Source organism: Neophocaena asiaeorientalis, unplaced genomic scaffold (genome assembly GCF_003031525.2).
Source record: "Neophocaena asiaeorientalis asiaeorientalis breed wild unplaced genomic scaffold, Neophocaena_asiaeorientalis_V1.1 scaffold130, whole genome shotgun sequence".
NCBI classification, from domain to species: Eukaryota; Metazoa; Chordata; class Mammalia; order Artiodactyla; family Phocoenidae; genus Neophocaena; species Neophocaena asiaeorientalis.
The window spans coordinates 13277751-13300922 of NW_020173397.1; the positions used below are offsets into that span (position 1 = coordinate 13277751).

Consider the following 23172-nt stretch of genomic DNA (forward strand, 5'->3'; position numbering starts at 1 on the left):
TATTCAAAAGACTCCTGGGTAAATTGAAGAAGCACACTTTTTGGGGGTGGGGTGGGGGAGTTTAGCTTTTGTAGACAGTTGTTCCTGGAATGAAGAACAAATAAAATGAAATGAGTTTTATTTTTTCTTTCCTTTTTGAAATGTATTCATACTTGGCACAAAAATTACCTAGATGGTTAATTCAGCCCAACCCCTGATACTGTTGAGAAATGTACAGGCATTTATCGACAACTTGGTGTATTCAGTGTGCAGATGTGTTTTAGCCAAAGCTTTGGATTTCATATGGGCATTTTTATGGTTCTGGATCAGAATCTGCCAAAACCTTAAGAGAACTTTTCTTTTTTAGAATTCATTTTCCCTTCTTGCTGTCCCACTTCAATCTGCAGCTAACTTCTATGTCTCAAATATGCCTGAAGAGGAATTTGCTTTTCTCTCAGGTGTTCATTATGATTCCAAGTTAAGCTCATAAGGAAGTAATAATGAGTCTAGATAATCTGTAGATTGGATCCTGTTTCTCTTAGCCAGATCTTCTCAATTTGATTTTTCCACCCAATACCAAATTTTTGTTTCAGCAACATAAACATTTTGCTTCTCTTTTTCCAGATGTCTTTAGAAACAGAAATCCCTTGTGGTCTCCCTCCTTATCCTTTCCAATCTTTCTAATGTTCCCTAAACTCTCTCTGAAGTTGTTGAGAACGTAATCAACCCTAAGTCAGAAACCTTGTCTTCTATTTCTCTTACTTTCTTGATAAGGCACCAGCACCTCTTCTCCGTGGACACTTTTTTTTTTTTTTTTTTTTTTTTGCGGTACGCGGGCCTCTCACTGCTGTGGCCTCTCCCATTGCGGAGCGCAGGCTCAGCGGCCATGGCTCACGGGCCCAGCCGCTCTGCGGCATGTGGGATCCTCCCGGACTGGGGCACGAACAAACCCGTGTCCCCTGCATCGGCAGGCGGACTCTCAACCACTGCACCACCAGAGAAGCCCATGGACACTTCTTTATACTTGCTTCCTGAAATACTAACAGATTGGAGCCACAGCCAGAGGAATGCAAATCAAGTGTCCTTAGCATGGACACAGGGAAACTGCTTTGTGATGGTTTGGTCTGCTTGAGGAGAAGAGAAACCCCGAGCATTCAAGCGTTAAGAGACAGCCACCGAGCTTTCAGCTGTGTCTGTCTACTTGGCAGCCGTCCATTCAGCAAGGCTTCAGTTATTCTAGGGTGTGAGACCCGGAGAGGAGATTATCCTTCTGACTCCCATCAGAAAGTGACCCTTGGCAGATTGCCTGTGACCGACTAGCTTGGAAAAGTTTTCATTCAGAATGTTTGAGCCCTAGGCTTGCTGCTTTACACTGAGTCAGCAGAGACTAAGGGACGCCCAGCTGAGTGGTGGCACCATCCTGGGCAGAGTGAGGGCAGATGCCCAGCAGGGCCGGTGTCTGGCTCTGCGTCTGATAACACCCCTGGCCTCTTGGCCTTTTTGCACATTTTCCAGCTGTGCTCTGTACCGAGTTTTCATCTTCTTCTCTTCCTTTCTCAGTTCCTGCTCCCTGCAAGATGAGGTGGACCTGGTCTCCGCCTGCACCCCAGCCTCACCAAGCACATCTTCCCTTCTGTCCGTGTTTCAGTTCTGGTGCGGCTGTCATTGGGAACGTGGCTCCTAGATGAGGGTTCTGTCAGGGCACGTCTCTTCTCCTCTCTCTGTGTGATTCTCATTTTTCCTCTGTTCCCACTCTCCCCATTTTCTACACACCCAGTTCCTCACCTGCCTTTCTGCCTTGCCAGTGTCCACTCACCTCTCTTCATCTCCTCCCTCCTTCACTGTCTGCTGTGGGTGATTATTTACTGGGACAAATTTCACTTCACATTGACATCTATCTCCTCTCCTCCTTTTAATCACTAGCATCTTCTCCCTGTGTCATTGGAGACAGGGACATTGAAGACAATCCTTTTCTGTCATCGAGCCTTAAATCCTCTCATTTTCAAAATCGATAAACACTTACGAATGCTTAAACTTCATGACACTTAAACCTTAGACCGAGTCTCACAGGACCTATCTAAACTATTAGGCTAGTTAAAGTTTTCTGAGATCTAATATTTAAGTTTCCAGACAAAGAATCTACTATATTTGGCAATTTGAGTTTTCATTTTACCCCTGGGTAGTTAATGTGACTAACTGAAATTTATATCGTGTCGGACATCTGCTGCCTTGCGTAAGAAAAAGCCTACCGCACCTGAAGAAAGCAGTCAGTGTAATTACAGGACTAGGGCTCCTTTAAGGAAGATGGCCTCTGTGCTATGCAGTGTTTTGTTTTTGTTTTATTTTTGTGGATGTAATGACTTGATTCTCCGACCACCTTAATAAAAAGGAGGTTTAGTGTAAGGCTTTAATGGAATTGCACCTGGAAAGCCCCCTACTCAAACCTTCTCACTCCCTCTTGTTCTTTCCTAGTGCCTCTACCCCCTCAGCCTCTCGCTAAGGCCAGCCTGCTCCCTCTGTGTTCCCTAGAAGTGCAGATCGCACAGGTCATCCATCTTTTAAGCTTATGTAATAACCATCCGTCCTGTTGTCTACAGCCCATCCAACTAGGCCGTGTTGTTGGGGTCTTTGAGGGGACCCAACAGATTCTTCCCCATTTGGGTTATGATCCTGGTGAGAAATAGGAAAAAAAGACTAAGGAAACCAAAATATCGCCTTCGTTACTAACAAAGAAGTTGAAGGAGGTACCTTGCTATATACTAACGGTGAGCTTTCTTACTCTGAACCCCAGAATTAGGCAGCTCTCCACAGCCATTCATGGCCACTGCTGGCCTTGGGCAGGTCTCTCACCGCGGGGCAGAGGATGACCTGGGCTCACTGTGAGCAGCGTGTCAAAAGAAAGGCAGAGGGAGGGGCTGGGCTGCCCGTGCCGACTTCCTCTTTTCACATAGTTCAGCCAGATAAGGCTCTCCGCTGCCACCGTGGAGCCAGTGAGAGTCGAAGAAGAGACAAGGCATACTATGCCAATGGCTGCCCCTCCGCATGGAAGGAAACGCCCCCTCAGGTACATTGCAGGTCATTAGTTTCCTTAGGAGTGGGCTGCCTTTTGGTCAGGTGCCCACCCCAGTCTAGGTAATGGACATCTCTTCAAAAACAAGAGCTCAAAGTTGATTTCCTGAGCAGAAGCCGGGGGTGGAGCACTTTAACAAGGAACATGGCAGGTATGGGGACTGGCATATCCTGCATCCTGCTTATGACCTCACAATACCACCATCTGCTCCCTGAGTATTTTCTCTGTGACCAGTGAGTTCCTTTCTTCATGCCTCAGTTTCCTTATGTAACCCTTGAAAGTCATATTTGATCAGCCATCAGTGAGAAAGAGAGAGAGAAACGTTGCTATCAGGGAAGAGACTGAAGCAGATTCAGTCCGTGCTGTTGTACAGGTGACAGGTGTAATAAGCCTCTCCCAGAGAGCGCCACCTTGAGGCTGTCTGGAGGCAGAGTTACCTAAGCAGAGAGACTAACTTTCTCATGGAATGTTTTAGAACAGGGAAGACAGATAGCTTTCATCTCACGCCACCTTCTCTTCATTAGCAGTGGCTGCCTGTAGTCTGTGCCAAGAAAGATTCTGAGACTATATCCCAGCTCAGCAGAAAAGAGTTCTCTGATCGTTACTGATGTGGGTAAGGAGAGTGAGGGCCCTTGAGCCAGGCTAGTGGCCATTGTTGATTCAAAGAGAGCATGGGTGGGACTTCCTTCCCTAGAAATACAACTGCCGCTGCATCAGAAGTAGGAAGTGGGAGCTTCAAGCTGGAGAAGCACCAAATGAGGCTGGGCCACAGGGCCACAAATTTGGATGGTGCAGCAGAAAGGTCTGCAGACTTTTTCTGTAAACGGCCAGATTTTAGGCTTTGTGAGCCATGTATTCCCTGTCGCAATAACTCAGCTCTGCCATCGTGGTGCCAAAGCAGCGTAGACAGTACAGAAAGGAATGGGCGTGGTGGTGCCACAGTAAATCTTATTTTACGAAAGCAAACAGTGGGACATCGTTTGTTGCCTGGTGTAGAGAAGAGACCAAGATCTAGAACTAGAAGGTCTAGAACTCTGGAAACTTCCCATGGTACCAGTGTCTAAATCTCCCTCCATCCTCAGCTCTGAAAGATGTCGTTAGGAGCCAACAAAGCATTTGACAGGCAATATTAAGCTCTCCAAATCTAACTTCTTCTCAGGAAAATATTAGCAATGACGTCTACTCAGGAAAATATTTCTCCCAGACACATTCAGAGCCTGCGCAGTGATATAGTCACGCCACTGCATAGGCAGCAGTGCAGTTCCAAAGCCAGTGTTTCAGACAGAAGTCTCACACCACCGAAATTACCTGTGAAAATTCCTGCAATCACCTTAAATTAGAATATATCAATGCATGGATTGAAAGCCATGAGGTAGACTCAAGGAAGGTATGAAAGGGAAGTCCACATGCAGATAGATAAGGGCATATGTAGGAATGTTCCTTCTTTATAAGAACAGTCCTATCCCAGCAGGTGCAGAACTATAAAGTGTCCTACTTGCCATTTTAGTTTAACATTAAGGCTCCTGTACCTTTGGTTTGCATTAATATCTGTGTTACTTTTTTGAGAGTTCATATAGTTGAAAGCAAGAGCATAGGTACCTGTCATAAGCCCTCAACAATTATATGTCAGACTTGATCCTAAACCTGCTTGTGTGATCATAAACGCATACACACCATTCATGGAAATGTTGTAAAAAATCTGGCATTCCGCTTCCTGCCACCGCCTGCTGTCATCATAGGAATGCCTGTCACACTCACACCCTGGGCATTCGGTGTTTTCTTACCAAGGGAGAAGAAATCATTGAGGCAAGTAGGTGTGCATGATACAGCCCCAGAGGCTATCTTATGCTATCTTCAATTTTTATAAAATGTGATACAAGGTATTTTAGTAAGATACTCATCCAGCTGCAGTAACTTTCCCGGGTTGCTCAGCTAGTTGGTAACAGAGCAAAGTTTAAATCTCAGCTTCCTCATCTATGAAATGGGAATAAAAATATGGCAGCCTCACAGGGTTATTGTAAGGAGCAGATTAGTTTTAAAATAACCTAGAATGATCCCTGACTCAATAAATGTCAGCTGTCATTTTTATCTGAGCTCTTGTCCACACTTGACTGATTCCATATGGATGGACTCCACTGGCTGCCTGCAAGGTGCTAGATGTGAGATGCCCATCATCTCAGATGAATGAGGGCCACTGATGCAGCAGGAGCTTTGCCTCTCATCCTCAATGAATTATTCCATTTCCAACAGTATAATAACAAGACACAAGAGATGTGATGAGCTTTCTAAATTTACATGTCACCAAGAAAATGGACCTCCTCTGTCTGATTGTCACTTGAAAGAATAATGGAGGAGGATCAAGGGCACAGGGACCGTGAACATTTGAGGAGGAATCTGCTGCTTTATAGAATTTGGTTTGCTTCCACTGACCTCTCCTATCCCAGGGGGAGGGAAAAAAGACTCAATTACTCAAAGCAGAGGTCGAAATATTTTAGGATTTATGAGCCATGCTGTTTCTGTCACAAGTCCTCAGCTCTGCCACTGTAGTGCAAAAGCAGCCGTTGACAATCTGTAAATGAATCACTTTGGCTGTGTTCCACTGAAACTTTATTTATGGACACTGAAATTTGAATTTCATGTAATTTTCATATATCACAAAATATTATTCTGATTTTTTCCCCAACTGTTTAAAAAATGTAAAAACTATTCTTAGTTCCCAGGTGGTACAAAAAGAGGCAGCAGGCTGGGTTTGTCCCCCACGCCATAGTTTGCTAGCCCTGACAGCACCAGCCGGAGAGTCAGATATGTCACGGCTCACTGGTTGTTTGACTGAACAAATTATCTCACATGTCTGGACCTCAATTTCCTCCAGTGAGAACAAGAGACTTATCCTAAAGGAGCCCTGGGATTCCTTCTAGCACTAAAAGGCCAAGGCTGTGTGGTTGTCATGTGGTTTTACAGTCAGACAAACCTGGGTTCTAGTCCTGGTTCAGCCTGTGATCTGCTGGGGGATGTTGGGCAAGTTCCTAAGCCTCCCAGTGCCTCAGTCGCCTCATCTGTAAAGTGGGGATCAAAATGATGTCAACTTTAGGGTTGCTGTGAAGATTCAACTGATAGGATACTTGTGAGCCCCTTTAGTCACTTGTCCAAAAAACATTTATTATACCTAGTATATACTGAATAAGTGCTAACTATTGTATTCTTTTTTGAAAAGCTGAATTCCTATTAATATAATACTTTTAAAAAGACAGCTTCTGTACCCTTTGACTAGAGAGTGATTTTCTTCACAGCCCTGTAATAAAAAGCTGGCCTGAGTAGCAGGGAGGGGCTGCACCTTTTGAACAAAGCCCTGTAATTTGTATCCACTACTGTTGTCTTCTCTCCACGTAATGAAAGCAAAGAACAAATTTTGATAAATTAACCTGGCATCTCTGTATACAGCTCTTTCACTCCACCCAGTGGCAGGAAGTCAGTGGTAAATCATGCAGAAGAGGTGGAGATTTTTTAAAGATTTTAATAATTATGGTTATTCTTTTTATAATATCCTCTACCAATAGAGCAAGATTTCATTTTAAAATCTGTCCCCTTTGACTCTCTATGTATTGCTGTTTTTAAGGCATGCAGTTGGTAGGTAATGATTTAGCTGGGTGGCTTTCAACAGGCAGATATGAAGAAATGCCTAAAGTTTGACCAGCATGAGTTGATCAGTTAACTGTATAGGTGGTTATTAAAAGTGTTTTCCTGCAGCCTCATTAAAAAGCAATGCAGCGTTTAATAAATATTAGAGCATGTCAGCAGCACAATTTAAATGTGGGGAAGAGATCAATTTCCTTTGTAATTGGGTGCACAGACATAAACAGTCTGTTTGGAACTCTTGATTCTGTGTCACAGTTTAAAGCACCTATGATGGTTTCTATTTAGAAATAAAAACTGGGGTGGGAATGGGAGATGTCAGTCACTTGGTGAATCAAGAAGAAACTAACCTGAAATGCTCACATAGTATCATTAACAAAAGGAATCTGCAAACCAGCAAGGCTCCCTCTGTTCCTCTTTTCTTTTCCAATGACCTCATTTCCGTGACTGCTGTTTTTCTTTCTAACCCTCTTCTCTGTGTATCCCCACTTCCCCTTCCAGCTTCTCTCTCAACAGGAACCAGGAAGCGACTTGTAATTCCTCTCCAAGGCAGGGTCCGTGGGCAGCAGGGCCTGCCCTGGCTTTGCTTCTCCCTGGCCTGTCCCTAGCCCCGCTGGCCGAGCAGAAACCAGTCAGGGTGCTGGAAGGGAGATGTTGGCAGGGTCAGGGTAGGGGTGCTGCAGAAGAAGGGACTTGGCAACCTCACTTGTTTTCCCCTCACCCTCTGTTTGACTCTTTGTCTCTCATTCTCTTAGTTATCTCCGTCTCTAGTCTCCTCTTTCATCCCTTCTGCCTCTCTCTCTCTCTCTTTTTTTTTGTCTCTTTCCCTTTCTCCCTCTCTGTCTCTCTTGTCTCTCTGTGTGTCTCTCTCCTGCCTCTCTTTCTGTTTCTTTCTTTTCGACTCTCCTGCCTCGGGCTCTGCCATGCCTTCTGTCTCATCTGGTCTCTGTCTGTGTGTGCTTCTCTCTTTCTTGCCTCTGTTTCTGACACCCCCACACACACACCTCACGGGACAGATTTGCATCTGACCAAGGCCCCTGTGTATGTGCCCCCTTCCTCCTCATACCCCTGTGCCCGAGCTTTATATTTCAGCGCGAGGTTCTCTTCCAAAACTGCTTGGTTCTGAGTGTGCCTAGTGTGTGCTTAATAATTAAGGCTGTAATGAAAGTAACTACAAGTATAATTAAAATTCACTTTAGTGGATCCTGGAATGATGAAGCGATTAGGCATTTTGATATGGCCCTGCAGGAGTAGCTGGAGGGAGAGAAGGGCCGTGTGTTTGTGCGACGCTGCCCCACCCTCTCTTACCCTGGCCCCGCTGGCTAGTTGTTAACCTTGAGCACAGCAGCCTCTTCTGCCTGGGCGGCCGGCAGTGGCAGCAGCTTGGAGTCTTCCCTCAAGGGCACTCAGTACAGCCAGTTAATACATGGACCTTCCTAGAGAAAGAGGCCACGACAGAAGCCCCTGAGAACTCAGAGATAGCTCAGGAGCAACCCTCCTCATTTTCTCTCAGGCCATTTGGGGTTTTGATTTCAACCTCCTGAAAAAGTGTTATTTGGGGGTGTTGGGTCAGCAAGGTGATCCGAGGAGGACTCACCCACACTTGCTGCCATCTCGAGCACACTTTGTATGGATGAGCCCATCTGTAGTTATTCAGTCCATCTACAGACACATCCTGCGTGTGGGATACTGTGCTGAGCCTGGAGGTACGCGGTGAGCAAGGCTGACCAAGTGGCAGCCCTCGTGAAGCGTGTGCTTCGTGGGGACAAGAGCAACATCAGTGAGCAGTCCAAATAGTGCTGTGATTTTAGACGTACAAAGTATTCTAGAAGCTCATTTTACAGTCCCCTACTCTGGATTGGGGGTTGGGATGTGGTGACAAGAAGGCATCCCCAAAGAAATGTCATTTAAACAGGTAGCTCATGGACGTATGGTGTCTGCCCAGCAGAGAGGGCAACAGAGCTCCGGTTGGAGGGCACAGCAGGCCAAAGCCGCAGCTTGTCTGTAGGTTCACAGACTTCTTTGTCAGTCATTTTCCCCCTTGGGAATATCTGGTGCTACGTTGGGTGCTGAAGAGGGGATTAATTAAGGAACTGGCTAGTTGGTTATATCAGTCCATTTATCCCTCCCCCAAAAAGTGATCAGGAGCTTATTTCAACCATACACCTGGAAAGGAACCCAGCTAAACATGACCACACAGTTCTTTCAGTGGGCAGGAACCATAATAAAGTTGGCCCTCAGGAAGAGGAGGGTCTGACTTGGCGGCAGACCTCAGGAGCATCATTCCAGCACTTGTCTCTTCACTTGACTTTTTCACCCTCTGAGTATTTGCACAGCCTTTCTCTTACCTGCTTACTTGTGACTGGTAAGTCCTTTTCATGCTACTACTTTCTATTTCATGGAAACTACTCATTGAGATTCTCTGGAGAGCGAATCTAATTGGACAAGCTAATGACCATGGTCTGTGTTTGGACCACCCCTGGATGAGGTGCAGTCAGTGTCTTGGGAACAATTGAGGTCCGCCTTGGGACAGAGAATACCCCGTGGTCCCTCATAGAGCAGGGGACAGTGGGGATGGAAGGTTTAGCCAGAAGGGGAGATTGGAAAGAGGAGACATCCTAGTTGTATGCGTTCCTTGTTCTTAAATAGCTTATAGCCTCATTGAGGTTCAGATGATCTCATGCATAGGAAAGTGCTGTGTGTTTTAAATGTCAAACAGGAGTCACCAGGAAATCAAAATAGCGTCTGAAAAGCAAAGGATTTTGAAACCAAATCCTGCCAATCAGTCACTAAGCCTCACTGCTCTTGGCTTAAAAAAAAAAAAAAAGAACTGATTTATAAACACCGAACTCACAAGTTCATTTAGAAACATCGAACTCACAGAGTCCTTGAAAGGGTCAAATAAAGTAATGTGGGAGGACTTTGTAAATCAGAGATTTTTTTTATTGTTGTTATGACGATGATGATGACACATATTTACAAAATCATAAAGACTTATTCATGTATAGCGTGGATGTTTCAAGCATTGTTGAATGCCCATTGCACTGCTTCCTAACTATTACTAGCCATGCTCGCTAGACTAGCCTTTAACTTATCTGTGCCTCAGTCCTCTCCTCTGTAAAAGGAAGATAATAATAGAAGCTATCTCAGGGTTGCTACTGAGGACCAAAGGAGCTAGTGTACTTAGAACCCCAGAACAATGTGTGACCCATGCTAAGTGATAGCTGCTATTATTGCTTTTATTATTATTATGGCTACGACTAGCACAGCTAATTCAGTCCAGTTAGACAGAGCTTGGCAGGCATGGGTGAGACCTGTACCCACGGGAGGAATCACGTGGAGGAAAGGTAGATTAGAAGGTGAGGAGTGTTCAGGCAGATGAGACTGCCTCTTGGGGCAATGCATGGGGATCTTGGGAGCTGTGTATTGAGAAAGGAAGAGGGAGAAGAGCCTTTTGTATCTTAACATAGATTTGTTCCCTGGCAGGTTGGAGGCCAGGTGGAGAGTGAGTTCTAGTCCATGTCTCTGTTGAAGGAGATAAACATTTCCATATTTAACTTGCGTTGACCTCCTGGTGCAAAGACTGATTCGATTCTGTGTCTGTCAGGGCTTTGATTCATGCTGCGTCACTACTCCATGAAAGTGCTGCCTACAGGTTAATGTTGGAATCCCTTAGCTTGCTACCCAACACCTCCCACAGTGTGATCCTCTGTCCTACTTTTCAACCTCTGGGACCTTGGCTGAAACTTTACCAAATGAATCAAAATGCACACTGAGGTTGTTCTTAATGACATCGTAAATCTTTGGGCTTCCCTGGTGGCACAGTGGTTGAGAGTCCGCCTGCTGATGCAGGGGACACGGGTTCATGCCCCAGTGTGGGAAGATCCCACATGCCGCGGAGCGGCTGGGCCCGTGAGCCATGGCCGCTGAGCCTGCGTGTCCGGAGCCTGTGCTCCGCAACGGGAGAGGCCACAGCAGTGAGAGGCCCGCGTACCGCAAATAATAATAATAATAATAATAATAATAAATCTTTACATCTGCATTAGTTAAGTACCAGTGTGAAACAAATTGCCCCGAAATTTAGCTGATTAACCTAAGGAACATTGATCATCTCGAAGTTTCTGTGGTGGGGAATCCAGGGCCGGCTTAGATGGGTCCTCTGACTCAAGGTCTGTCACATTGTTGCAGCCTGGGGTCCTGTCGCAGCCTGCCTTGGGGAGGGTCGCCTCCAGGCCCACTCACATGGTTGTTGACAGGATGCAGCTCCTCATGGGTTGTTGGAATGAAGGCCTCAGTTCATCCTTGGCTTTTGGCTGCAGGCTGCCCTGAGTTCCTTGCCTCGTGAGCTTCTCCACAGGGCAGCCCATCGCCCACAACGTGGAAGTTGGCTTCGTCAGAGTGAACACACAGAAAGTGGACTTCGTCTCAGAAGTGACCTTCCATTACTTTTGCTATATTCTTGTTCATTAGAGGCAGGTTACTGGCTCCAGCCCACACTCAAGGGGCGTGAGCACCAAGAAGTTGGGATCAATCATTTGAGAACCATTTAGAAGGTGCCTCCCACCCTTACAAAGTAGTATGTTAGTTAAAGTAATGCTCACTCCCGTAACAACATGTATGTGCTGAAATGTCAGAGGCAACATACTAGAAGTTTCTTTCTCATTCATATAAAGTCGGAGACAGTGAGTGAGCCAGGTGCTCTGCTCTACAGGGTTACTCAAGCATCCGGGCTGAGGGAGTCGTTGTCATCTGAAAAAAAGTGTCTTCCAAGGTTGTCTTAGCTGACAGCATTCCAGAAGACAGACAAGGAAAACCAAGAGAGAGAGAATATAGAGAGTACCAATGGAGATGTTATGGGCATGTTTTTCATTTCTGCTCACAGTGTATTGGCCAGAACTCAGTCACATGAGCCTCCCGTCCGCGAGGGGACCCGGGAAACGCAGTTCCTGTTTGGGCAGCCACTTCCCAGCAGTAGCTCTCCCCCCCGTAGCAGAGGAGCATGGATCTTTGGAAGACAGCCAGCCATGACTCCCACAGAGACTTTGCCTTTTACAAAATGCTTTCACGTGTATTATTTCATTTGCTTCTCATGGCAACCTGTGCTACCAGCATTATTACCTCATTTTAAAGACAGGGAAACAGACCAGCATGTCGTTAGAACATAATTAAAGAGAGCAGGATTCAAGTACCATCTCTGCCTCTTACAACCTGTGTGACTATGGAGAAGTTCCCCTGTGAACCTCTCTGTGCCTCAGTTATCTCATCTGTGAAACGGGGACAATGGGATTTATTCATAGTCCTTGTAAAGTTTTCATAGGCCCCATGTAAGTCACTTAGCATTGTATCTGGTGTGCAAGATTAGCATTGCACTGGTATGCAAGTGCTTAATCAGTACTAGTTATGAGGAAGATGATCACAATGTTGTCTGGAGATAAAGAAGTTGAGGCGCAAAGGAGTTAAATGGTTTACCCAAAATTATGCAACTAATAGAGTGGCCAGCCAGGATCGGTGGCTGGGAATTTTAGGTAACAACTTCCCTACCTTTCAAGTTCTTGCTTGCCCTAGAGGCCATTGGTCAGATTCCTGTGTAAAGGTGCAGTGAGTCAGCCTTGACCCGAAGACACAGTGCCCAGTGTCCCCTTCACCATGGCTCCGGTGGACCCAGGGTCCCGGGAAGATCAACACTGCACCACCTTCTCAGCTCATCTGCTCCTCCTTAACTTGGCCTTTGCCTTTTTGTATGAAACATGCTGACCGAGCACCTCCTTTTAATTTATACTCTGAGGTCCTCCAAGGCCTATATTTCAAGGTCTTTGTTTATAAATAGGCTCTGTCTTGCTAACTAGATGAAAGCATGGGAGAAGATGTAAGAGGAGATGTTTCATTAAGACACTTATATTTTATCACATTTCTCCCAGGGGCTTGTTCACACTGAAAGAAGACAAAAGCATTTCGCATGTTACATAGTCATCGAAGAACACATTTGGGTAGGGTAGCTTGGCCCGCAAATGCTACAGATCCACAAGGAATGGCCAAGAGACATCATCAGAGGCTACAATGTTCATTTTCATGGCATCTGACCTTTTTGTTATATAGAGTGAGGAAGAAGCATAGATGGACACATTGAATACTGTCATTGTCTCCAAGCAGTGGATTCACGGCCTTAGGTGGGCAGATTCTCTGAACTTCAGATCTCAGATTGGGTCACAACTCAGACCCTTCGTTTTAAGAGATCATTAAGATGAAAGACTTCTGGAATGGGCCAGAACCACATTAAGTCCACTTGAGTGTGGATTATCAGCAGAAATTTCAGCTTCTATCAGTAAAAAATGTCCATTAGCCTCTTGCAAGCCCTATCTTTCATCTTTTTTTCTAGCTGGACCATCACTTGATACAGATCTTGTCACATCATCTTCCCCGTCAATGACATTGATTAGAACCTGAATTTGATTTACTTCCTGGTGAAAGACCACAGAGAGCTTAGTCCTGAGCATCCTCATGTATTACTGCCAGTACTCCATACCATCCCAGTGCCTTGATTTACCATTCTCTTGCTCATTTTTTGTACATAACTTTTTCTTTAGATTCCGTATTCAGACTATTCAGTCAAGGGATAAATCCATTTCAGAATATTTTCCTCTTTCAAACTAGTTGAACAAGGTGTTGTTAATCTTTCTTTGTTCACAGTCTTCTAAGAACCTCATATTTCCATTTTTTTAATGCCAGAGAAAATACAGGCAGTATCTTTTTTAATGCCAGGCATTTGAGGTGAAAAGAAGAAAAAAATAAGTTTGTCATCTGGATATATCTGAATAGCCAGATCTGGATCATTAAAAGCTGAACTGAGTTGTAATTAAATGGTGTTAGGAAACTCGGGCATCCCATGATTTCAGATTGTACGAAACTTCCTGGGGCACCACCTCCAGTTCCATCTCAGTGACTGTACACCATCCCCCCACCCCCTTCCAGGAACCAATGTCCATGAGGCCCAGGACATTCTCAGTAACAGCGGACTCCCCATTACTTCGGCCGCCGACCTGGAGGATGCAGCCAAGAAAGCTGTGGCCAGCGTGGCTGAGAAGTGATGTCTTTGTCCTGATCCCTTGGAAGAAGAAGTGCATTTACCCATAAAAAGTAATGGTTTTCTCATCACTGTGAAGAAAATGGTTATCCCACTGGGGAAAAAACGGAGAAGGAAGGAGCAAGAATCACTGTATAAAAAATTCCAATCTGTATTTTCTTTTTTTAATATCTAAACAGCCTAAATAATCTGATTTCCCTTATAGTCTTCATTAAATTAATGCCCTGCATTCTAATACTTCGCTGTCATGGTGAGCTAGCTCGGTAGGCATTATTTTGGCAGCTTTGGGGAGCAGTCTATGTGGCCAACCAGTGTGCATGTGAGATCAGGCCCTGGTTTATTTACAACAATTTTGGTGAACATTTCGACCTGTGTAATTAAAAAAAACAAAACAAACAAAAAACTCAGGCTGTTAAAAAAAAAAATCAGACAAGATTACATTACCAAAAGGTGCAGCTAAGACATTGAAACAGATAGGTGTTATAAACTGCAACCGTTTTTACAATTTCCAACTCCAACATGTTTAGAAAATCCATAAATATTACAAAATATATTTTACAATGAAAGATCTGCAGTCAGTACCCCATACATGTATCCTACCATTTGCCTTAATATTAAATATGCTGTTTACCTTCCACTAAAAATAAAGCCAGAAGCCTTATTTGTGATTTTGGAGTAGAAGTTTCCCTTTTAATATCAAAACTGAAGAAGGTTGATTCTTACGGAAATCTCTGACGCTCATTTCAAGATGAGGCAACACTGAAAATTAAATTACACTGTGAGTATCTCTGTCTTCTCTCCCCTCCCATTTTCCCTCAGAATCGACCACCTGGGAAAATGTAATTGGGAGAAGTGGCTTTTTTGCCGTGTCCATTTTTACGGTGGGAATGTGATTTAGGTTTTTGTCTAAATTTTGGTAAATTTTTATCTGTACAGAAATTCAAATAAAATCCTCTGTTTTGTAAACTCTAATATCTGTGTTTCTTATTTTAATCCATTTTATTCCTCAAACATTTTTTCTCTTTTACTAAGACACTGGCCTTAGTGTCTTAGGCATATCTCCAAAGTTAGAAGATTTGGGTTGTCCCAGGATTATTCCAGTTCTACTCAACTTTATCAGCAACCATATCTGTTAAGAGATTATTTAATGAAAGAATGAACATTATATATACACCAGAAGCCCAGGTAAGTGCCACAGATGTCTAATAGGTTAAAATGTGGCCTCAGTTTGCATAAGGAAATACACAGACATAACCTCCTCCCATATATGAGGCTCAGGTGCCAACATTAACAGTTTTCTTCTCAATGTGCAAATGTGTCACAGACCAAACCTTTTCGTTGGTCTTTTTTTTTTTTTTTTTTTTTTTCCCATTTTTTACTTTTTTCTTAAAAATTTTACCTTTGGAAAAAAGTCTTTTTTTTTTTTTTTTTTTTTGCGTTACGCGGGCCTCTCACTGTTGTGGCCTCTCCCGCTGCAGAGCACAGGCTCAAGACGCGTAGGTTCAGAGGCCATGGCTCACAGGCCCAGCCGCTAGGCGGCATGTGGGATCTTCCCGGACTGGGGCACGAACCCGTGTCCCCTGCATCAGCAGACGGACTCTCAACCACTGCGCCACCAGGGAAGCCCTGGACAAAAGTTTGAAAGTCATTATTTTATAGATCCATATTTGCCATGGAGAAAGAGCTCATTTGATAGATCAATCTTATATCCTTTCTTAATTGTTATGCAATGCATGAAAAATATTAACAGTGTCTTTTTAAGTGTGTTTTGGTTTTTGATAGATTAACTAGTTAGTATTGTAAAAGATATAATGTATACTCTGTCATCTAGACAAAAACTACATATTTGACTCTTTTGCCCTTTGTAAAAGCTTGTGTTCACATGGCTGTACATATTGATGTTTCTAATCAATACAGTTTGGAGGAGGGGATAAAGAAATTAAATCATTCATGTGATTATTTTATAACAGGGTTGATAACAAGCAAATAGCCCTTTATTTTCAAATAAGTGGGAAGCATTATTTTCTTGGAAGCTCCAAGTATTGAGTTTATGTTGCTTGCATAGTATCCCTGTTGCTCAGCACAGTATAGCCTCCATAAATTTTTATGGAATGAATTTCTGGTGTGTGTGTAGCCACAGCTATACTGAGTACAGAGTAGAAGTGGGGGCACTTGGTGTTGGTTGTGGATCTGAAGTCCATGCATTACCTCCTCCAGGGTGCCCTACATTTTCTGACCTTCTGGCATCCCCTTCGAGTCTTTGTCTCAGCTGTACTATATGTAAGGGTGAAAAATAATTTCCTTTAAATTTGATTAGTATTTGTTAAACTTGGCCCTATCCTAAGCAAGAATATCCACGAAAGGAGGTTGACAGTCTAAACACGGTACTCAGTATCCAAGAAGCTTGAAAAGTAGTACACACTTTTTTACCCAAACTGCTTTGCACGTAAGATTTTAATGGATTTGCTAGTCTACCATGTCTGTCTCCTAGAACCAGCATCAGATTTAGAGGAGATTAAAGTCCTGACCCTTTCACTTACCAACATTCACTTTTTTGGGTTGAATAATCCCTCATATTTGTATAGATTCTCTTGTAGTGGCACAAAGCAACTCAAGCTTAAGAAAAAAGCTTTCTTAAAAAAAAAGAAATAGTAATTATGTAATTACAATTTGTTCTTGTAATTACAAAAGGCAGATGTTTTTGGTTACAGTTAAGGCTAGATCTGGAAACTCAGAGCCTCAGAACGTGAACTCTGCATCTCATAGCAGCTTGTCTCTGTGTTGGTTTCATTCTCAGGCAGCCCATTTCCACAAGATGGCAAAATGGCTGCTGGCCATCCCAGGTACATATTCTCAAGCTTAGCTTCCCTAAGGGAGAAGGAGTGGGGCAGGGGGCAAGAAAGAGTAAAGGATGGAAGAAAGGGAGGGTGGGAAGGAGAGGGGGAGAGAGAGAGAGAAGGGAGGGAGGGAGGGAGGAAGGAAGGAAGGAAGGAAGGGAGGGAGGAAAGGAGGAAGAGAAGGGAGGAGGGTGAGGTTGGTTCTCTCCTGGTAATTCTGAGACACATTCCAGAATTGAGATGATCAACTTTAGGTCAGGAACATATCCCTGAACCAGTCCTCAGGCCAGGAGTTTACAGGGCTCTGATGAGTCCAGACTGGGTTAAATACCTACTTGTTGGCCTGAGAACGAGACCACCCTCACCCAAACTACCAGAGCTGAGAGTAAGAAATGGAGGGGTAATTCCATAAGGAAATTGGGTATCCAATAAGAAGAAGCAGTGTTTTCTGGAAAAGAAAACTAAGAGATGATAACTACAGTCATCAACCATAGAGCAATGATGTTGAACCAATTGTTCTGTAAGGACTGTTCCAACTCTGAAATGTCATGATTTTATTCTATTAATTTCTCACCCTTTCTTTGGAGTCCATTCTTACACATGCATACAGGTTACCAGGTTTTTTGAATAGATGCTGCTTGAATCATCTAAATATTTGACTTTGATTTATTTGTCTTGAACAGTAATGTCCACATAAGAAGTAATGGCGTTGAGGCACTTTGCTCAATTTTAGTTTTCTATTTAAGTTGTAATTCAACTCATGAATTAGTAAAATAGCCAGGAAATTTTAAATGACCTGACTGGATCTGTGAATCACTTTTAGTTAGTTATTTTAGAGTTTATATGCTATGTCCATCCCTCTCAGTTTGCTTTTGGCAAGAAAAAAGATTATCATCCTGAAGAATTATTTTATTTTTATTCAAGGTTTTAATAAAATGAGAGGAAAAATTATGTTTTGACATTTCTAAATTAAATATTTAAAAATCTGATTATTTGCAGGATGCAATATATGTTCAAATAATTAAAATAAATGAAAAATCATATAATAGTGGTGAAAAGAAAAAAACAAACAGTGGGAGGAAGAGCAAGAAAGGCTATGTTCTTCCATATCCTTCTAGATCTGGAGTTGGCAAATTAAGGCCCAAGGGACTATTTAGTAAATAAAGTTTTACTGACACACAGCCATGCCATTTATTTGCATTTTGTCTATGGTTGCTTTCATGCTACACTAGCAGAGTTAAGTAGCTGTGATAGAAATTTTCTGGCCCTAGAATATTTACTTGTTGGCCCTTCACAGAAAAAGCTTGCCAACCCCTTCTCTATATATATTACCCTCAAAATGACAGCACAGATGATTGTTTCCAAACCTGGGAAAGGCAGATTTAGGCATTAAGGTGATAAATGAATAAATAGGAAATATGATCTTTGACCTTTGCATTTTAAACCCTGTGAAAATTGACTAGTCTGCAAAAGGCCATTTGCCAATGAAAACCTTTTAAGTTATGTTAATTTGCTTCTTTCCATCACCACAAGAACTGCCTGTACATAGCTCTTTGTTCTTCTGAACATATGCTATTCTTAACTACTTACAGGTGTATTGGAATAATATCAAATCATGGCTACGAATACTGAACTCCCAAAGAGCTGTACCTATCGAGTCATACTCAAAGTGGTCCTTGCTAGAGAATTTTTTGTGCATAATTTAATCTTGGGGGTCCTGGGAAGATGATAAGAAAGCAAAGGAAAAAGTGATTTCAGTGCACCTGATCCCTACAACATTGTTGTAAAGGCGTTATTTCACTTTATCTTTGGGGAAACATAGTGAGATAAAGTTGCTCTGCTAAAGTTACATAGTTAGTGGCAAAATTTTAGGCTTTTGGACTTCTGGTTCTTGTGAAATTCTATCACTTCTAGTGCATCATTGCCCAATAGAACTTCCTGTGATGATGGCAATGATAAGTATTGGTGCTGTCCATTATACAGCCACATATGACCATTAAGCACAGAGAACTGAATTTTAAAGAGTATTTAATTTCAAGTAATTATTAGCCACTTGTTGCTGGTAGCTACCATTTTGGACAGCACAGCTTTATAGTCTAAATCTACTGGTTTATTATGCATTACTTTCACATCAGAGGAGCTCACATTGATTCAGTGCTTCCTTTGTTCCAGGAACTTTACAGCTGTTGCCTTAATTAGTCCTCTTAGCATCCCTGTGACTTTATCATTCCTCCATTACAGATGAGATGTTTTACAGGTGATATGTATCTCAGGGCAGGTAAGAACATGACTAAGAACACAGTACCGATATGTGACTGGTCAGGATTGAAGTCCGATATTCTGAATCCAAAGCTAGTGCTTTTTATTAAACCTGTCAGGACCCAAATCCGGTATAGTTATGCTGCTGATAGCATTGGATAATTTGAAAGAATGTTAGAGGCAAAGATGTTTAGCAAGCTGGGTGCTTGAATTGTTTGCCTTTTTAGTGTACCTTATACCTTGGGAAGGAAAATTTAAAAGCTGAAAGATCGTCCTGTGCAGTTGGACAAGTTGTATAGACTATAATGGGAATGGCACCTTTCCACACTCACACAGTAAGACATAAGACAGGGGCCATTTTCTAGGGACCTAATTCCAAGTGCCTTTTTGCTAATTCGTTGCCTTCCCTGATACACAAAATGATTACCACCCACAAGACGAAAGGCAGAGGGGCAGGAAAGGTGAAGGCTGGAGAGAGTATTATCATAGAAGTAGGAGAAAATTTAGATAGAAGTATCATTATTCTTCTGAAAAATTTGGGTCCAGAAGTCTTGTCTCATATTTTAATATTCAAAATAGGCCAGTTGCAATTCTTGAGTACCTTATGCCAAACATCACAAATCAATTAGATTTTATATGCCAACTATGGAAAAATATATCTTTTTTCTTGTTCCTCTCTTGTGTGTGCAGAGGCAGTGTGTGGAGGCATGTGTTTTTTGTTTGTTTATTTAACTGGGAGCCCTTCTAGCCCTTTTCCTAGCTACAGGAGAAAGAAATGAAATACAGTCATTATGTAGCAGTTATTTAGAGATCTGTTCTCAAAGATCAGACAGAAACTGGGATAGACTGGAAGATTTGGAGGTTCTTATTTGGAGTTAATTTTCAGTTGTCTTTTAATGTTGACTATTCATGTACTCTAAATCCTTATAATTATTTCCCCTGAGGGAGAAGGGGAAAGTTTAAAAGACCTTGTATTAAGAGCACAAGCTACAAACAAAGACTAGATAAGCTGCAATCTATTAAAATAAAGAAATTGTTTGCAGAAAGTTTTTCCAGAGAGTGGAAACAACCCAAATGTCCATCAGCCAATGACTGGATAAAAGAAATGGGGTATATCCATGTTCATGAATAAAAAGGAATAAAGTACAGGAATACTACAGCATGGAAGAACCTTGAAAGCATTAAGCCAAATGAAGGAAGGCCATATATTATATGATTATATGATTATATGATTCCACTTTTATATATTGTCCATGGTACACAAATCTATAGAGGTAGCATATAGATTAGTTGTTGCCAGGACTGGAGGGGAGAGGAGAATGGGGAGTGACTGCTAATGGGTTTTCTTTTGGGGTGACAAAAATGGTCAAAGATTAGATAGCAGTGACGGTTGCACAACTCTTTGAATATACTAAAAACCACTGAACTGTATACTTTTCAGGGTGAATTTTATAGTATATGAATTCTCAATAAAGCTGTTCTAGATACAGGATGGATAGACAGATAGGTAGGTAGGAGGCTTTGTATTAGGAGTTGCTTGTGTTAATACGGGCAAAGGTTGGGTTTTCTTTCCAGCTCTTCATTTATATTATCTTCATTTATATTATCAGAGGAACAGACCACTGAACAGGAAGACAGAGTAGTGAAAATAAGCTAAACAGAAAAAAGAACAAAAAGAAAAGAGGACAGTTTAAGAGTCCTCTAGAACAACATCAAGCATACTAACATCCCCACTGTAGGGGTCCCAGAAGTAGAAGAGAGAGAGGGAGGGACAGAGAACATATGTGAAGACATAATAGCTGAAAACTTTCCTAACCTGAGAAAGGAAACAGGCATCCAGGTCCTGAAAGCACAGAGAGTCCCAACAAGGTCAACCCAAAGAGCTCCATACCAAAGCATGTTGTAGTTAAAATGGCAGAAATCAAAGAGAGAATGTTAAAAGCAGCAAAGGAAAAGTAACAAGTCACATATAGGGGAACTCCCATAATATCAGCTGACTTTTCAGTAGAAACTGCAGGCCAGAAGGGAGTGAAGTAATATATTTAAAGTGATGAAAGGAAAAAAACCCTAAAACCAAGAATAATCTACTTCGCAAGGCTACCATTCAGATTTCAAAAAGAGTCTTACAGTTAAGCAAAAACTAAGAGTTTGGTACCACAAAACAAGCTCTATATGAAATGTTAAAAGGACTTCTCTAAGCAGAAGAGAAAAGCAGAAAAGGCCATAACCAGAAATATGAAAATTATGAAAGGAAAAATCTCATTGATAAAGGCAACTGTACAGTAAAGGTCAACCACTTATAAAGCTAGTAGGAAGGTTAAAAGGCAGAAGTAGTAAAATCATCTGTACCCAAAATAACTAATTAAGGGATACACAAAAGTATGTAAAATATGATGTCAAATACAGCAAATGTGGTGGGGAAGTAAAAATGCAGGATTGTTAAAATGCATTCAAACTTAAGAGACCAGCAAATTAAAATCATATATCTATCTATCTATCTATATATCGATATATATATAGATATATATAGATATATATGGCTATATATAAACCTCATGGTAATCACAAAAAATCTGTAATAGATACACACACACAAAAAAGAGTAAGAAATCCCAACATACACTAAAGATAGTCATCAAACCACAAGGGGAATGACCAAAAAAAGAAGAAAGGAACCAAAAAAACCACAAAAACAACTCCTGAACAATTAACAAAATGGCAATAAGTACATCCTATCAATAATTACTTTAAGTACACATGGACCAAATACTATCAGAAGACACAGAGTGGCGGAATGGATACAAAAACAAGACCCATATATATGGTGCCTACGAGAGACTAACCTGAAATCTAAAGACACAAACAGACTGAAAGTGAGAAGCTGGAAATGGTATTTTATGCAAATGGAAAGGAAAAGAAAGCTGGGGTTGTGATACTTATAACCAACAATAGAGACTTTAAAACAAAAACTGTAACAAGACAAAGAAGGATATTATGTAAGGATAAAGGGATCTATCCAACAGGAAGATATAACAATTGTGTGTGTGTGTGTGTATATATATATATATATATATATATATATGCACTAAATACAGGAGCACCTAAATACCTAAGAAATATATAAACAACCATAAAGAGAGAAATTGAGAGTAACACAGTAATACTACAGGACTTACATCAATGGACAGATCATTCAGACAGAAAATCAATAAGGAAACACTGGTCTTAAATGATACCCTAGACCAGGCAAACTGTATGACATTCTATCCAAAAACAGCAGAGTACACATTCTTTTCCAACGCACATGAAACATTCTCCAGGATAGATCACATGCTAGGCCACAAAAGAAGTCTAAGTTAATTTAAGAAAATTGAAATCATATCAAACGTCTTTTCTGACCTCAAAACTTTGAGACTAGAAGTTAACTACAAGAAAAAAAAACCCACAAAAAACACAAACACATGGTGTCTAAACAATATGCTACTAAACAACCAACGGATCACTGGAGAAATCAAACAGGAAAACAAAAAAATACCTGGAGACAAATATAAATTAAAACATGCAATCCAAAATCTATGGGATATAGCAAAAAGCAGTTCTAAGAGGTAAGTTTATAGTAATACAAGCCTACCTCAGAAAACAAGAGAAATCTCAAATAACCAATCAGCCTTATACCTAAAGAAATAGAAAAAGAAGACTATACAAAACCCAAAGTTAGTAGAAAGAAAGAGCAGAAGTAAATGAAATCGATACTAAAAAAAAAAAACAAAACAGAAAAGGTTAATGAAACTAAGAGCTGGTTCTTTGAAAAAACAAAATTGATAAACCTTTAACTAGAATCATCAAGAAAAAAAGAGAAGACCCAAATAAATAAAATTAGAAATGAAAACCCAAACATAAATGGTCAACTAATCTATGACAAAGGAGACAAGAATGTACAATGGGGAAAAGACAGCCTCTTAAATAAATGGTATTGGGAAAACTGGACAACTTTCTCATACCATGTACAAAAATAAACTCAAAACGGGTTAAACATTCAATAAATGGTATTGGGGAAACTGGGCAGGTACATGCAAAAGAAACTGGACAACTTTCTCATATCATGTACAAAAATAAACTTGAAATGGATTGAAGACTTAAATGTAAGACCCCAAACCATAAAATTTCTAGAAGAAAACATCAGCAGTATGTTCTTTGACATCAGTCTTATCAATATTCTTTTGGATGTGTTTCCTCAGGCAAGGGAAACAAAAGCAAAAATAAACAAATGGGACTACATCAAACTAAAATGCCTTTGCACAGCGAAGAAAATT

General features: G+C 41.6%; 1 protein-coding gene across 2 annotated transcripts in view; it reads left to right on the forward strand.

Annotated features, from left to right (window-relative positions):
* Nucleotides 1–14735, forward strand: part of SUCLG2 (succinate-CoA ligase GDP-forming subunit beta) — a 255537-nt gene extending 240802 nt beyond the window's left edge. For both annotated transcript variants that reach the window (XM_024747042.1, XM_024747043.1), the window contains one exon: nt 13652–14735. In XM_024747042.1, coding sequence (XP_024602810.1) covers nt 13652–13767 — 116 coding nt within the window. In that variant the 3' untranslated portion in view covers nt 13768–14735. The remainder of the gene's footprint in view (nt 1–13651) is intronic.
* The last annotated feature ends 8437 nt before the right edge of the window (nt 14736–23172 follow it).